Raw genomic sequence first — 17,373 nt, 5'->3', positions numbered from 1 at the left:
TTTTCTAAGGTCGTCTGTTAAATAATACAAGTTGAACTAGTGCTACAAGGTGGAGCTAGTTTAATTTTTAAAAAAAATAAATTTCATTCCACATTCAAGGGAATAAGAAAATACAAAAGTGGCCTAGAGAAATTTTTCGATCTTTTGGTTTCTTTCTATAGTAGCTTGCGACGGTCTAATGCTTCGCTCACCATCAATGGTTATGCTCAAGTTTTCGTAGAACCAAGACTAAAATAAGCTGCTTGTTTTGTTACGATTTTGTTTGTTACTTATTGTAAATCCGTTCGTTACTAAGATAAGCAAGTTGCCACTTCTATTGTGCCGTATTAGTCCCCTACATGGGATTTGAGTGAAGATTGGAAAGATTGGTTTTGAGAAGTAGATCAACCGTGTTTGATGAATTAATGAACGGAGTAATGAAGATTGAAGAGTATCCAAATTGCATCTTTTTATCATGACGCTTTGAAATAATGTCACACGGCATATAATATATTTGCTTCTGTTTAGCTTTAGGATCACCTTACCCCATTTAGCCTCTAAAATTTCATAAATGCAAAGCTCTAAAAGCTACACCATTTGAAATATTATCAATGAGATATCGAAGTGGACGGAAGCACTATGATTTCATGATTAGTGTACAAAATTGTCGTATCAAATTTGATATTGTAAAGGACATTGAAAAAAGATTACTTTTAAGCTAAATTATACTCCGTATGTTGTGATAGACGATTTCTTACTAAAATATTAAGATGCCGTTTTTTTTAAGCGGGTTCATGTTATTTCAAATTCTTGTGTGAGACAACTTTACACTAAAAGATTGTAAAACAGATTCTTTTAAGAATTAACTTCTCGTTTTATGGGTCATGACATTTGCGTTAATAACTGTTTCACACAACTTTTGTCTAAGACGACCTTACAAAAGAACAACTGTGCAGCCTATGTTGCATCCTAAATCCTACACGAATTCTTGTTTAAGACGGACATATTCGTCTTAAACGATAAAATGAGTCAAATAAATGGATGAGACGAAAAATAGAATGTCCAACGAATGATAAACTCTTGTTCTATCCATCCATATGGGGCAATATTTAAATTCGTTTACACTTAAAACAGATATGAGTGACCTGGACCAAATGACTCGACCCGTGCCCGAACTTAAGACCCCAGCTTGACTCGAACCCGAGCTGACCGACCTAATATAACCCGATCTTATCCATAAATAACTTGAAAATAGTCAACACAAAAATGACTCGAACTTGCCTGACCCGACGCAAGATCCGATCCGATTAACCCGTTTATCAGGTTTGGATATAACCGTCTTAAAGAAGACCGATTGAATAGTGAAATACCATAAAAGCCCTCAAATAGTCGTTGCAACAAAATACAGAAACCAATACACTGGTACAAAAAGTAATCCCCAAAGTAAACAAATCTGACAAAACCAAGGCCAAGTTCAAATTCAAAATTTAAAACCCAATAGAATACAAACCCAGACATTAAACTGCAAGAATCCAAAACCAAATAACGACGCTCCTACAGTCCTACACTACCCACATAAAACTACATATAAGCGTGACACTCCTACGCACAAACACAAAATATTAAGACACACTACAAAAAGATTTAGAGCGCAACTCCAAGTTTCAAAAACAAAAACCTCAAGAAATTACAAATTACAAATTACAAATTACAAATTACAAATTACGAATTAAGAATTACGAATCGGAATTCCGTAAATTTGTAATGTCGACGCAAACGCACCGGAATCGATTGTCGGGTTCGGAAAATGGTAACGGTGGTGGTGGTGTTAAGGTGGTTAATAATCCTAAGTTGACCAAGAAACGTCCGCCTCTTTCTAACCTTACTAATCATCCTCGTCCTTCTTTGGTACGCTTTCTTTCTTTCTTTCCAAGAAACTTGTTTTGTCCAATCATTTGTTTACATTTGATTAAAATGCCCCGACATAGACGGTAAACAAGTGATTGAGACGGAATGTGTTTTATAACTGAAATGTTCTTGCATTATTGTTCGCTACTGAGAATGTCGAGATATTCGTCTCTGATTTAATGTATAATTTGATGAAGAATTGTTCAATTATTACTTCCTTCATCTCGGTCATTTATTTACCGTTCACTGAAATAATCGGAATATAAAAAGTAAACGAATGATTGAGACGGAAATAATACATCATTGGCTACATTGATGTGAAACGGTCCCCGCGCGAGGGTTTTTGAAATGTTATCTGATTTTATAATTGAAATGTTCTTGCACTATTGCTCGCTGTCTGATTTAATGTATAATTTGATGAAGAATTGTACAATTATTACTTCCTCCGTCTCAATGATTTATTTACCTTTCATTAAAATAATCGTTACAAGGAATATAAAAGGGAAACAAATGATTGGGACGGAAAATATACATTATTGGTTACATTGATGTGAAACAGTCCCGCGCAAGGGTTTTTGAAATGTTATCTGAATTTATAGTTGAAATGTTCTTGAACAGTTCTGTACTTCTGTGTTGTAATGTGTGTTACTGCGAAAGTCGAGGTTTTTCGAAGATAATTAAATTCTGATTGAATGTATAAGTTGATGAAGAATCCAAGAAACTAGTCTAGTAGAATTACATTATAGCCTACAACCTACATTTGTTCTTACATTGGACCTTGTTGTGAGACGGTGTAGCGCGAACGCTTTTAAAAAGCTTACACACAAGGATGAATGCTCTGTGTTCAATTGTTTGGCAATGCTGTATGATTTTTTCACTGAAATGTTCTTGCACTATTGTTTGTTACTGAGAAAGTTCAATCTTTTCGGACAATTTCTCCGTCTCAGATTCAGTATAGTTTGTTCCCCCTTCCATTGGCTGAAATTGCTCTTTAGACTAAACATACCTTGATGAAGAATGCAAGCACTCGCGTCTTGCGTTAGATGATAGCTTACGATAAAAGAAGTTTCCAAATGACTGTTGATGAAAATGAGTCAAAATGTGTACTAATTTACGATAAAAGCAGTTCCCAAATGACCATTGATGAAAATGAGTTAATTGTGTGCTAATTTACGATAAAAGAAGCACATCCAGTTTAGTCGGTCATGGAAAAAGAAACAACGTGATGGAGGAGGTAACAGTGAACTTGGAAGACGGAATGTGAGAGGGAAGGCGATAATTACCCACTTCGCTTGTTCATGCCTTGATCACTATTATTTCCCTTCTCCCCTTTGTTTTGACCATCTATTATGCTTGTCTAGCTCTTACATGGAGTCTAAATTTCTTGAAACTAAGCCACCTGTAATAACCTCGGTCATATGATTTGCTTAGCCCTCTTACAAATTATGATTATTTCAATCATATTCTATCATGGCGGTTATTTAAAATCAAGTGAATCATCTCTACAAGCTTCCTAATCTTTCTATGCTTGTTTCGCCTATTAGTTCTTTTAGTTGTTAGTTCTAAATCCTTGAAAATAAAATTGTTGTGTATATGAGCGTTTTTGCATTTTCGTGAAACTTCTTCTAAGTGGTGTAATTTAATATGTGAAGGTACCGAGTGCCATTACCAAAAGCACCAAGGCCAAAAGGGATAGTAGTACAGGAGTCCGCAGTACAAGCTTCCCTGCAGAAAACCCGTCTGCCACACTGAACTCCAAACCCAGCGCTGTGGTTCCGTTGAAAACAGCTTTCACAAGAAGTAATGTTCTGGTTTCTTGCAAGGCTAGTTTACCAAATGGAAAAGGAGAACAATCTCATATCACTCGCCATCCAGCTTCATGTACCATGGATACGACTCCAACTCCGGAAGATGCACAATCTGTTTCCATGGATGAATCAATGTCTACTTGTGATTCTTTGAAGAGCCCAGAAGTTGAATATATGGATGAGAATGATGTAGCTGCACTTTGCTCAATCGAAAGAAAAACATCCAAAAATCTTTACATTTCTGATGACATGGAAACTACAGGTTAATTGTTTACTAATCAGTAGGTATCTGGTTATTAATCACTCCCAAGAGTAAAAAAGGGTCTAAACATGTGGTAGTAAATTGCTCAAATGCTACGGTACCTTATCCTTCATCAAACACAGTTTGCTGCTTAAACTGATAGTACCTGTTACTAATCTGCCATCCAGAATTTTTAGCTCTCATTATTAACCGTGTGTAATGCCACCTTTGTAGGAAGTTTCTGCAAAAGAGAGATAGTTTCAGCCATGGAAATTGATAAAGTCGTTGACGTTGATGACAATCACATGGATCCTCAGTTTTGTTCGACAATAGCTTGTGACATCTATAAGCATTTACGAGAATCAGAGGTATTCAATCTTCACGCTCACATTTAAAACATTCTTTCCATTTCTCTCAATTTTTTCATGCTCTTTGACATCCTTGCCACCCATTTTTTAGTTCGAAACTATCTGTTATGTAATATAATTATTTCTGTATGATCAAATTTGGGTATCTTGTAAATACAGTTTCATTTATCAACTCATGATTTTTTTCAGACACAGAAAAGACCATCAACAGACTTTATGGAGCAGACTCAAAAAGATATAAATGCCAGCATGCGCGCCATACTTGTTGACTGGCTTGTTGAGGTAGCTAAGTGTCCATTCATGATTTTCTTATATCAAATTTATATGCTCAAATGGTTGAATTTCGCCTTTTGTGTCGAACATCAATCAGAGTTAATTCTTGGAGTAGTACTGCTTTCAAAATGTCTTGAATGATGTTTTGTTAATGGTATTCAAGTTCTTACCGTGATAATCCATTAAACTGAAGCTGTATTCTCTTTGTTAAACATTGCAGGTTGCTGAAGAATACAGGCTCGTCCCTGACACATTATATCTAACTGTTAATTACATAGATAGATATCTATCTGGCAATGCAATGAACAGACAGCGTTTGCAATTACTAGGTGTAGCTTGCATGATGATTGCAGCGTAAGCCATCTATCTTTCTAGTTTCTCTTTTTGTAATTTCTGTTGGGTAAAATGAATTTCTGAATCTGAGAGTATATGATGGATTTTTGCAGAAAATATGAAGAGATATGCGCGCCTCAGGTGGAGGAATTTTGTTATATTACAGACAACACTTACTTCAAAGAAGAGGTATGAATTTTAACACCATGTTATTTTTTTTCACATTCCTTCAAAGGTTGAATACTTTCACAAAATTGACTTAAATAACCTTGTCTGTAAAGGTTTTGCAAATGGAATCTGCAGTTCTGAACTTTCTGAAGTTTGAAATGACTGCCCCAACGACCAAAAACTTTTTAAGGTATACTATGGAATGTTTGTGTTGCATGATGATTTTCCAACATTATGTAGTTATAAATTATTTAATTTCTGTAATAAGTTTATCAGATTAGCAAACTTGTACTGACTTTTATTTTATCTGTTGGCTGTTAATCAGGCGATTTGTTCGGGCTGCTCAGGTGATGAATGAGGTGTGTTTGTTATTCCGATCATCTTACGTCTTACACTGGTTCTTGCGTATTATCTGTTCTAGAAACTCCCAAATATTTAGCTCTATGCAAATGCAACAGTGTGTTATGTTCTCATTATTTCTTCTCGTGCTGCGTTATTGCATAGGTGCCAGCATTCCAGCTCGAGTGCCTCGCAAACTACGTGGCAGAACTATCTCTTTTGGAGTACAGCATGCTTAAATATGCCCCATCACTCATTGCTGCTTCATCAGTCTTTTTAGCCAAATACATGCTTACTTCTTCTAGACCTTGGGTATGTGCCTATGATGGTCTAGTTTCGGTTTTTGCCTTTTGGTCTCTTGATTTAGTAGCATTTATTTATCTGTTTTTCCATTGATGATTGTACAGAACGCTACTTTGCGGCATTATACGCTTTACGAGGCTTCTGACTTAGAGGAATGTGTTAAAGCTCTTCATCAGCTGTGCCTGAACAGCCATAGCTCTAGTTTACCAGCAATCAGAGAGAAGTATAGTCATCATAAGGTATAACTCAGAGAACTTCCGGCACACTTAGTTTTATTTACAAGAATCTGTCACAAATTAAACCCCCTTTTTAAAGACCCCAGACAGATTTAATCTCTGTGACACATACATAGAAGGCATGAGCGTTTTAGGCCGCATAATAATGTACTCTGTAAATATATTAATACCTTGCAAATATATTTTCTTCAGTACAAGTCCGTGGCAAAGAAGCATTGTCCTTCATCAATACCCGCAGAGTACTTCCAGAATTCAAGCTGCTGACTATATTCAAAACCAGCTTCTTCGATGCAGAATGCTACACTGGCTCCAGTATAGTCAAAAAGCCAGTTGAGTAGGCGTCACCAGCTTCGTCATAACAGATTGCTACATTGGCTACAGTATATTCACGCCACCTTTCTGTCTGCCATGTACTGAGACTGTAGAAAAACTTATTAATCCTGCTTCCGCTGTCCCACTGTTAGAAGGACTTAGAACATACGCCTCAATCGATTTGCATGTCATTTGGAGATTGAGTTACAGTCCGTGTAACTATTTCAGAAAATGTTGATTGCAAATTCTTAAATTTTGAAGCTATGATGAATCTGTAGTAGATAGGTGAATATTGCAAAATGTCCAGTTATATGATCTCATATTCCCTTGAAGCATTCTAATTCAAAAGATAATGAATTTGAGCTCAATGCCCACTCGGAACTAGTTTTTTTTCGATACATTATTATGTCACATCCGAGCTAATGATTTGTACTTTTTTTTTTGGTTTTTTTAAAAAATGATTTGTAAATTAAGAGTTAGCTAAGTAAGCTCCATGTTTAATATTTTTTTTTTTGTTTTTTTTTTTTTGTTTTTTTTTTTGTTGTCAGAACATGTATCCATATCCAATATTAGACTTGGTAAATGTGTTATTTGGGGCAATAATTTTAGGGGTGGCATAACACCACGACCAATTGCGTTAATGCCACGAACTTTATACCGCATAAAAAGTCAAGATTCTTCTAATTACTGCAATAATGTCGTGGCGTTAAAGAAAATGTTCGTGGAAATATCAGTCCCCTAATTTTATCGAGTTATTTTTGGATGAAGTCATTTTGGGTCATTTAGGTCAAGATTTTGCCTTTACCAAGTCATTTTAGTTCTAGCGGGTCATTTTGGGCCATTTCAAATCAGTTCTTCCGGTCGAGTCACTTTCGTCTTTAGCGTCAGGTCACACTTTTCGGCTTTTTTTGGGTATATTGATTCACCTTATCGGGCCGGGTATTCGGGTTAGTTCAGCTTTGTCAGATCTACCCAATATGCATCCGAACATATGACCCGACCAAAACATTTATCGTTGCCAATTGACCATTTTCCTTAAATAATTTGATATTTATACCCATAAAACTGACCGAACTCAAAATAACCCGACCACAATACTTACAAATTCGAATAACCCGAACTCGACCCAAACAACTTGCTTGTTAGGTGACATACTGACATCCCAAAAATATTTACACGGGATAAGGAGTTGGTGCGGATGACATTGTTTGGTATTATTCGTGCAAAATCGACATCCCGACAAACATATCATCAATCATCATCTATTCATCATCCTGAAATCTCAATTTTACTTCCCAAAATCAATTACCCATTTTAATTAAACCAAAACCCACAAAAAAACTCTGCAATTCACCATTAATGGCGGCATCAACATTAAGTAGCATCAGCAACATAGGTTGGGTACTAGGAAATTGGACCAACCCAAAACAACAACAACAACAAAAATGGTCTAACATTTCCAATTCTAAACTATCAATTAGGGCATCTAATGACATCCATACTAATACAACTACGAGTACGAGTAAAGGTCTTAGCATTGACGAATGCGAAGCAGCAGTTGTTGCAGGAAATCCTCCTGCTGCACCTGCTGCACCAGTTATTCCTAAATCACCTGTTAATACTCCTGTTATTACCCCATTGTCGCTTTCTCGTCGCCCGAGGCGTAATCGTAGATCAGCTCATCATAGAGCTGCTTTTCAGGAGACTAATCTGTCTCCTGCTAATTTGGTTTATCCTTTGTTTATTCATGAAGGTGAGGAGGATACTCCTATTGGTGCTATGCCTGGTTGTTTTCGCCTTGGTTGGCGTCATGGCCTTATTACTCAGGTATACGAGGTTTTTTTAGCGATATGGCGTCACCTGGTGGTACTGAATTGAATTTCAGCATTGTAGCATTGTTGATACTCCCTCTGTCCCGGTCATTTGTTGTCCTTTTTCATTTTTGGGTGTCTCGGTCATTTGTTGTCCTTTCTATTTTAAGAATGAACTTGATGAGTAATTTGATCATTCTCATTCAATTTGTTCCACTTGTCATTTAGTTATTGGTCCTCTCCTCTTTCCTTGGTCTTTGTGCCAAAACTAAAGGACAACAATTGACCGGGACGGAGGGAGTAATTGTTATGTTTTGATTGATTGATTGATTGATTGATTGGTTTCAGGTGGCTAAAGCACGCGAAGTTGGGGTTAACAGTGTTGTTCTGTTTCCTAAGGTTCCTGATGCTTTAAAGGTACCTTCTTTTATTCGTTTCCATGACTCTATCTATCCGTGATCAATTACTCCCTCTGTCCCGGTCATTTGTTATCCTTTTCCATCTTGGGCCCATTAAAATTATAAATTATGAAACTTTGATGTAAATTATGAAACTTTGATAGATTACACATGGTACCCTAATTTTAAATTATGAAACTTTGATGTAAATTATGAAACTTTGATAGATTATACATGGTACCCCCACTTTGATAGATCATGATAGATTACACATGGTACCCTACTTTGATAGATTACACATTGTACCCCTACTATGATGTAAATTATGAAACTTTTATGTAAATTATGAAACTTTGATAGATTACACATGGTACCCCTAATTTGTTGTCCTTTTCCATTTTGGGTGTCTCAGTCATTTGTTGTCCTTTTTATTTTAAGAATGATTTTGATGAGTAATTTGATCATTCACACTCAATTTATTCCACTTGTCATTTAGTAATTGGCTCCATCCCCTTTCCTTGGTCTTTGTGCCAAAACCAAAGGACAACAAATGACCGGGACGCAGGGAGTACAATTTATAGAATAAGAACGTGTTACAGTGTGAGACGGTTCTTTTATTGGTGATCAATTCAAGTATCCAACCTGTTTGTTTCTCTTCAGACACCCACAGGTGATGAGGCTTACAATGACAATGGTTTAGTGCCCCGCGCTATTCGCTTGCTCAAAGACAAATTTCCTGACCTTGTATGTCTATCTTCCTTCTTCATTCCCCTTTTATACAGCAAAGGGTAAATTGCTTGTGCCGCTCACTTTGAGAGCTTTCTGAGAGTATTAATTAATCGGTTTATCTAACTCAAAGCATAAAAATGAGTGGCACAGTATATTTATGAGTGTTGCTATGGCCGACTTTTATGTACTATTGCCGGTGTTATGTGTCTTCTGAGTGCTGCTACTTTACTTTATGTTGGCAGATTATTTACACAGATGTTGCATTAGACCCTTACTCTTCAGATGGGCATGATGGGATTGTTAGAGAAGATGGCATGTTTCTGACCGCTTTCATTTGCTATATGCCTTTGCCTAAAATTACTTTATTCTGGTTATGAATCATCCTTTCCTTGCAGGTGTCATTCTGAATGATGAGACTGTGCACCAATTGTGCAAACAAGCTGTATCTCAGGTTGAACTGGTTTTATGTTACATTGCATTTTCATATATCCTGAAAAATCATAGTCCGTCGTACTCTGATGTGTTTTTAATAGGTATTCTGTACCCAGTAAGAGTTTAGTTCCTGCATTTTACTAGTTATCTTGACATCCTTCGTCTCCGAGTCAATGAAAGTGAGGTGCTGTTAGTTCTCAGTGTCTCGTGCTCATGAAAATTACAGTCAGATTTTGGTGGGAACTTGGTCTGTAATATTTGCTGGCTATAAACCATGTCATGGGTTGTTGATTTAAAAAACTTGACTTTTGTGAATAATCAGATTAGCAAAGCATTTTGTGGCCTCTTCATTAGCATTGTGGTTGCTATCCGATTCTTATAGTTTATCCTGAATTTTTTTTAGCCTCTAGTGCATTACAAGCAAGTCGGTTTGCCGTACTTTTTCAAGCATTCTTTTCTTTTTACTTTATTTTCTTATTTTTGAGAAAAAGCTGTTTTCCTTGCTCCTTGCTGTTGTAATAGATTCTACTTACTTCTTCAACAGTGTTCAACTGTCTTATTTAGTTTTATGTTTTTTCAATAAGCAATGGTTGCATCATAACCTATGTCTATTGTGACTTTGGCTCACTTGTGACTTCAAATGTTGTGCCTAGGCCCGAGCTGGAGCGGATGTTGTTAGTCCCAGTGACATGATGGATGGCCGTATAGGAGCAATACGCTCAGCTCTTGATGGAGAAGGTTTTCAGCATGTTTCCATTATGTCTTACACGGCAAAGTAATTTCATTTCCTTGTATAGATTCTCATTGTTGTGTCAAATTGTAACAGCTCAAAAGAGTGGTTCACTTTGCTGGTGAATGTTTGTTTGATGATACTACTGTCTGAAATTCAGGTATGCAAGTGCTTTTTATGGTCCATTCCGAGAAGCACTCGACTCTAATCCACGCTTTGGAGACAAGAAAACGTATGTAACCGTTTAATATTGTATTTCATTTTTATTAGCTCGATTGCTTATGTTTGTTGGACTTATATTTTGGGATTCAATGCAAAAGCTATCAGATGAATCCAGCAAATTATAGAGAAGCTTTAATCGAAACTCAGGAAGATGAGTCAGAAGGAGCTGACATCCTATTGGTCAGTATGGTGTCTTTAGTTGTCTGATTAAATTATATGTTTGGCGCTTTACTACCTCAATCCCTCAATGCAATTTCATGTTTGAGTTACAGGTAAAACCAGGGCTTCCATACTTGGATATTATCAGGCTCCTTCGCGATAACTCATCCCTGCCAATTGCGGCATATCAGGTAAATTCTAGCAAGAACCTGGCTGTAGTAGCGATCTGGCACGTGTTTTATAAGATTTTAAAAATTACATGCTCTGTTTCCTTGAACCGGACAGTAAAACTGTTGCCAAGTGAATGCTACTCCCTTGTCCTAGTTTTCATGTTCTCCAATTTTCTTCTTCAGTATTTTATTTTTCTTTCTTCCCACTTCCTTCAATCTCTTTTTGGGATCACAAGAGAGCGTGTAACCGCGATCCTTTAGCACTGGGTGTAAATTCGTGCATACGTGATAGCCTGCAAGCAGGCAAAACCACCCATTTTACCAATGTAAAAGCTCCGAGTCAGAAAGGCATAATCTCAGGGCAATTGGCTGGCTCCCTTAAGGATTTGAACCAAGAGCTATGAGTTATTCTCCCGTGTTTTAAGTTTTTAACCAAAATAGCCACAACCCATATGGGCTTCTCGCTTCTCTCAGTCATCCTTTCCATAAATTTTCATTCTAAAATTACCAACATGCAATTATTAAACAAATATTAAACTCACTTAACTAAATTAAAAAACTCATTAACCATATGCACCTATTAAAACCACCACCAGTCTTCCTCTTTCTCCTCCCTCATGACCACCGTCTTCCGGTGTCCCCAACCACCCAACATTGCAGGCTGTAACCTTCTGCTTCTCTGATCCCATCAAGTCCTCCCTCCCTCCCGTCCTGCTCGACTCCATTATAACCTCTATTTTCCCCTCCCTGACCCCTCCATTCCTCCCTCTTTGGCCCATCACTTCCTCCGTCCATTCTCCATTACCTGTTGGATACTCTTAAAATATTTAATCTAGCATGGCCAGTGTTCAGAAATTTCCTTATGATGACCAAATTTATATTTGCTAATGGTGCTACAACGGAACAAAGAAACTGAATTGTAGCTTGCTTTTTAATTTTATTTCAGAAACCAAATTAAATTCTAATCATTCCTAATGTTTATTGGATCCTATTAGCGTTTTACCATTGAGAGTGCACTTCATTTTTACATTTCTCTCAGTATTTCTTTATTATCACCCTTAATTGTTTGTTAACTAGGTTTCTGGGGAGTACTCAATGATAAAGGCGGGAGGTGTTCTTAAAATGATCGATGAAGAGAGAGTTATGATGGAATCACTAATGTGTCTACGGAGAGCTGGTGCTGACATCATTTTGACCTACTTTGCTGTACAAGCTGCAAAATGCTTATGTGGAGAGAAAAGATGATGACCAAGATCATGTGGAATCATGGTTGTTACATCCCATCCCACGGATCTCAACCCTCGATTGATCTCATTCCAGTTATGAGTATATCTATTCTTTTCAGTTACGAGTCTATTTATTCTTTTTCGTTATCAGAAGTGTAATACTCCCCAAGTGTTGCTTTCGAGTCTTACAGAAGTAAGGAGACAGCATATCGTGGTCTGTAGAGACGGCCATGTAGCATTGCCAACTTATAAGAGGCAAATATTGACAGTCAGTTAAGGAAGCTCGATATTACGGTCAGTGCTTGGGTTAGCCCTTAGGCTTGGACCCAATTAATTTTCGAGTCGTAGTAAGGCATCTGAATGCTGGAATTAGTAGACCTCTCATCAATCGTGAATTTGTTTGGAACTTGGCTCCGTTTATTTACTTTATATACTCGATATATAATCCCGATATAGTTACACACATCTAATTAAAATCAACATTTTTCACACTTCATCCACGAGGCGAGTTCCTGCATATAAGACTTACAGACAAATATGTACAATGCCTACATAAGCAGAAGCAGTTTTCGATACCTTGAACACTTGCTTGGGTTGGATGTGGCGTTGGTTTGGACGGCTGCGGTGGTCTAAGTCCCATTCTTCATGCTGCTGCTCTTTTCGTCGTTCAGTTTAATAAAGACCTCTTTTGGGTTATGGGTGTCCTGTCCCGTAACCTTTGGGGTGGCTCGTAGCGTCGTGCTTTTTATTCGTACTAGGGTCTTGGTAACTTCACATCCGACAATGAGCATGGCCGCATGGGTGTCCTGTCCCTAAGGGTTTCTGTTCGTGTTCGTGTTGGACTTTGCACGTCTGCTTTCTTGATCTGTTGGTCCTACGACCAAAGGGTACGATCTCTAAGGTGTAGGAGATTTATCTCCATCGGTGGCGGACTTCGTCGTCTTGCTTACCACTTTGTCTTTCTACGCTCTTTTCGCAAGAGCGTAAGTACACCTTGCTTTTGTCACTCTGCGGCTCGTATGTATCGACAATTTTTGGAGGCCTTCTGTGGCTTTTCCTCCTCCCTTCACCAACATACCTTGGTTGCTCTGCCTTGTTATTGTTTTTCCTTTTTAATGTTTATGTTATCTCTAGGTGTGGCTTGGTAGCACTAGATTTGGTAGTCAGGTTTCTGGTGTTACTTAGTCGAATAGCTTACTCTGTAACATTTGGAATAATGTAAGTTATTCATTGCTTGTTGTCAAAAAAAAAAAAAAAAAAAAAAATTAATAAAGCCGATGAGTAAAATTATCTTTTGCATTCCATTGATTCAATTTAGGGCCACACCAACAACAAATTGATGACTACAAATGTACGGTAGGTTAGGTCTTCCTGAGGACGGCTATATCCGTAATAAAAATAAAATTGATTAAATAATATCTCACTTGCATAAAGGACAAATCTTTTGGCAATGTCAATGCATTTTGTTTGTTTATGTATGATATCTGACCTGACCTAAGGTTAAAACGGATATGTCCGTCGTAAATGAGATTTTGTGTATTACAATTTGAAATCCTTAGTCCTAGACTCTTATATGGGGTACACCGTACACTTGTCTATGGTTTATTTATTTTGTTTTCAATTTTATTAATTGAAAATGTCACATAACGATATTATGATTTATGAATATATATATATCTTTTTTGAAAAACAAATAAAAAGGGCCGACGTGTATGAAGGATAGAGATAGCCAATAAGCTTCCAAAGAAGGGAGTCCTTACATTAATATGTAGACCTTTATTTACAAGGCTGTAAATCATCTCGGCCATATTAATACCAATTATTTCATCATTTCATTTTCTTTTCCATCTTTACTTTTTCTATTTTAGAAAATGAGATAGTGTCACCAGGTGATACTGAGTTTCGGTATCAGCTAGGGATACGTTCATTGGTCCGGAATCAAAGAGGATGGGGCCAAACCCTATGGACCAAAGATCAAATAATGATTAAAATGGTGGACCATGGACCATACCATTTTAATATTGGTCCGATCCGGCCTGGATCAGAAAAATGCGTAAATCGGACTAAATGAACCAAAATATGATTATCATTATTCATCAGTCATCACTATGCTTTAGTATATCAGAATTTAGAATTCCTGAACTTGCTAATGATAAAAAATGAGTAACATTTTTTTTTTAATTTCTTAGTAGATTTAATCATTTAAGTATATCTCTATCTTGTTATAATTTTAACGCTTTTTTGTTATACAAGTTCGGTCCACAGTCCATCCGGTTTGGTCTAGAACCAAACCAAATACCAAAGTATAGTAAATAGGTGGATCATGGACCGGACCAATGGTCCGGTCTGGTTTTTAGTCCAGATCACTGAGTGAACACCCCTAGTATGACCCTCTCAAACGCACACAATTCTCTCTTTATTATGTAGGGCTTACATTATGTATGTAAAAGGATGTTACTGAAACTCAATACCATCCAATGACGACGAATCTTTTGCTCAGTTCATGGACTATACATCTGAGGTAGTACCTCTTATTATTTATTTTCTGAGTTTTATTTTAAAGTTTTTGAGCACACTTACTAAAACATTACACTAAAAAAATATAATATTGCTCAAAAACTATAATTATAAATGATAATATGCTCAGAAAAAAATGTGAATATGCTCAAAAACTACAAGGTCTGAGGTACTAACTCAGATGCGTAATCCTTTTTCTCATCTTTTGCTGTATTTCTTTTTCCAATTTTTGTGGGGTTTGGAAGGGGCATAAGCAAGGGGTAAAAGGGAGATAAAGTTGCTTAGAAACCCATTATAAAAAGAGCAACTCACTTGCCTAAAAAACACAGGCAGTTGTAGCATTGCTAGTTACTACAACAACAACTACCAACTTCCTGCTCCTCTTTTCCATCACATCTCTTGGTTTTTTATATTTTTTTCGTTTTTGTTTTGCGTCTGTCTTAAGAAAAAATAGTCGTGCACTATTTCGCTAAATATACCCACATAATTTAAATTTAAAAAAAAAGCGAAAATGAATGCTCTAGTGAATCTAGTGAACGGTAACAACGGTGTGAAAACAGCCAACCCGAAAATGAGTGAGGATGAAAAATTGGCAGGGCAAGCAGTGAGTATGGCAAATGCTGCAGCTCTGCCAATGATACTGAGATCAGCCTTTGAACTCAAAGTGCTTGACATTATCTCTGAAGCAGGGGAAGGCGCGTATCTCTCAACTACTGAGATCGCGACTAAGATTGGGTCTAAGAACCCAAATGCTCCCGTGTTGCTGGATCGTATGCTTCGGCTACTGACCAGCTACTCGGTGCTAACCTGCAAGCTCCAAGAGGGCGATGCCGGTGTTCAAAGGCTTTATGGCCCTGCACCCCTTTGCAAATACCTTGCTAATCCCAATGACCAAGGCTCTCTTGGCCCTTTGCTCGCTTTGCACCATGACAAAGTCATGATGGAAAGTTGGTACGACTTTTTTTTTTTCCCGTTCCTAATAATATAACCCCGTATTGGGCATAAATCAACATATTTGGAAAATAACATATCATGCTTAATCTGCTATTTACCAAACACGTACTTAGTAATAATAATAATTCCGCTAATGGGATTTGTTACTCAAACATGCTGTTAAAATCTGCTAACTGTATTCTGCTAACATAATCTGTTGTTTAAAATCTGCTTCTGTTAATTGCCAAACAGGACCTATACCCTTTAATGGGAGACATTAGTTTAGTCGGAAGCAGAGCTATGCATTCCGTTATAGGCAATGACCATAAATATACATTTCGGACGTTAAACAATTAACATGACACTGACCGAAAGCTAATAACACCGTAAATTAATATTTACTGAAGATTAAGACTGAGAGTGACTAGTGTTGGTGAACTTGTGTAGGTATCACTTGACCGAGTATGTATTAGAAGGCGGAGAAGTACCATTCAAGAGAGCACATGGACTGATCCAATTCGACTACACAGGAACAGATGCAAGATTCAATCATGTGTTCAACCAGGGTATGGCACACCACACAATCCTAGTTATGAAGAAGCTCCTTGAGAAGTACCATGGATTCGATGATGTCAAGGTCTTGGTTGATGTTGGTGGCAGTATCGGTGTTAATGTCAGCCTCATTGTTGCTAAGTACCCTCACATCAAGGGCATCAACTATGACTTGCCTCATGTCATTGCTGATGCTCCTTCCTACCCTGGTGTCGAACATGTTGGTGGTGATATGTTTAAAAGCGTTCCTAACGCTGATACCATTTTCATGAAGGTTATTAATTCATCTCCGATCCTTATTTCCATTTTACCAGTTTGTTTATTCCGTCTTAAAATTAAAAGATGTCAGCTGATAACAACTTGGCTAGACAGGACAATTATTTTGCTAGTCCCTAGGAACTGTATTTGTCTTATCCTTCCTATTTGACCAGTCTGAAACAAGAATTTGTGTAATATTTACTGTCTGCAGTGGGTTTTGCACGACTGGAGTGATGAGCATTGCGTGGAAATCCTGAAAAACTGTTGTGCAGCTCTGCCAAAGGGAGGGAAGCTGATCCTGGTGGAGTCATTGATCCCGGTACTCCCAGAAGACAACCTGGAAGCCCACATGGTCTTTAGCCTTGATTCCCACACATTAGTCCACAACCAGGGCGGCAAAGAGCGGTCCAAGGAAGACTTTGAGGGTTTGGCTCTCCAGACTGGTTTCTCCGGAGTTGACGTCTTTTGCTGCGCCTATGACACCTGGGTCATGGAGCTCTTCAAGAAGTAACTTGATTATATATCCTGCTGTTTGCCATGCTCGGGTTTCTAACTCTGTTGAGACCGGTATAGGCAGTCATTGTGTATGTTGTTCCTAAGTATTGTTGGGTTTGTGTCGTCGTAATTTGTAATTTGTAATTTGTGTTTGCGTTCGAGTGCATTCCTATCATTCTGAGTTGAGGATGGCAGCACTTTTAGCGCTTGCTTCCTCTATGGGCTTGTTTCCTTCCTTTGTTTGAATAAGCACCCTCTTGTATTTTCTCCGTCATTCTACTCCTTTGCGTCTGCAAAGAGTAGTGTATCGATCTATAATATATCCAAGGGTTTATTTAAGAACGATATTGATAAATCGACTATCTACGATTTGTGTATTCCTACATTGTTCTCCTTCTGTTGCGGATTCTAAATCTATTGTCACAATTTAACCATTTGTATCTTATATCAGTTTAATTTACCATTTCAATTAC

At 37.5% G+C, this 17,373-nt stretch overlaps 3 protein-coding genes across 3 annotated transcripts; all 3 read left to right on the top strand.

Annotated features, from left to right (window-relative positions):
- Positions 1–1,587: 1,587 nt before the first annotated feature.
- LOC141586375 (cyclin-A1-4-like) lies at positions 1,588–6,636 on the top strand. Its single transcript, XM_074407581.1, has 11 exons — positions 1,588–1,887; positions 3,540–3,957; positions 4,171–4,304; positions 4,494–4,586; positions 4,798–4,931; positions 5,024–5,099; positions 5,192–5,268; positions 5,404–5,437; positions 5,583–5,729; positions 5,825–5,959; positions 6,149–6,636. Exons 1-11 carry the CDS (start codon positions 1,744–1,746, stop codon positions 6,218–6,220), a joined length of 1,464 nt encoding a protein of 487 aa, XP_074263682.1. The 5' UTR covers positions 1,588–1,743; the 3' UTR covers positions 6,221–6,636.
- An 806-nt stretch (positions 6,637–7,442) lies between these two features.
- LOC141586374 (delta-aminolevulinic acid dehydratase 1, chloroplastic-like) lies at positions 7,443–12,610 on the top strand. The gene is made up of 10 exons (XM_074407580.1): positions 7,443–8,095; positions 8,428–8,496; positions 9,138–9,221; positions 9,449–9,518; positions 9,602–9,657; positions 10,292–10,413; positions 10,529–10,600; positions 10,689–10,770; positions 10,863–10,940; positions 11,997–12,610. Exons 1-10 carry the CDS (start codon positions 7,628–7,630, stop codon positions 12,162–12,164), a joined length of 1,269 nt encoding a protein of 422 aa, XP_074263681.1. The 5' UTR covers positions 7,443–7,627; the 3' UTR covers positions 12,165–12,610.
- A 2,375-nt stretch (positions 12,611–14,985) lies between these two features.
- LOC141586367 (inositol 4-methyltransferase-like) lies at positions 14,986–17,245 on the top strand. The gene is made up of 3 exons (XM_074407569.1): positions 14,986–15,613; positions 16,043–16,421; positions 16,617–17,245. Exons 1-3 carry the CDS (start codon positions 15,174–15,176, stop codon positions 16,914–16,916), a joined length of 1,119 nt encoding a protein of 372 aa, XP_074263670.1. The 5' UTR covers positions 14,986–15,173; the 3' UTR covers positions 16,917–17,245.
- The last annotated feature ends 128 nt before the right edge of the window (positions 17,246–17,373 follow it).

The sequence above is a fragment of the Silene latifolia genome, chromosome 6, assembly GCF_048544455.1.
Source record: "Silene latifolia isolate original U9 population chromosome 6, ASM4854445v1, whole genome shotgun sequence".
Lineage (NCBI taxonomy): Eukaryota > Viridiplantae > Streptophyta > Magnoliopsida > Caryophyllales > Caryophyllaceae > Silene > Silene latifolia.
The sequence above is the reverse complement of the archived record's forward strand: the minus strand, read 5'-3'. Positions and strand labels throughout refer to the sequence as shown.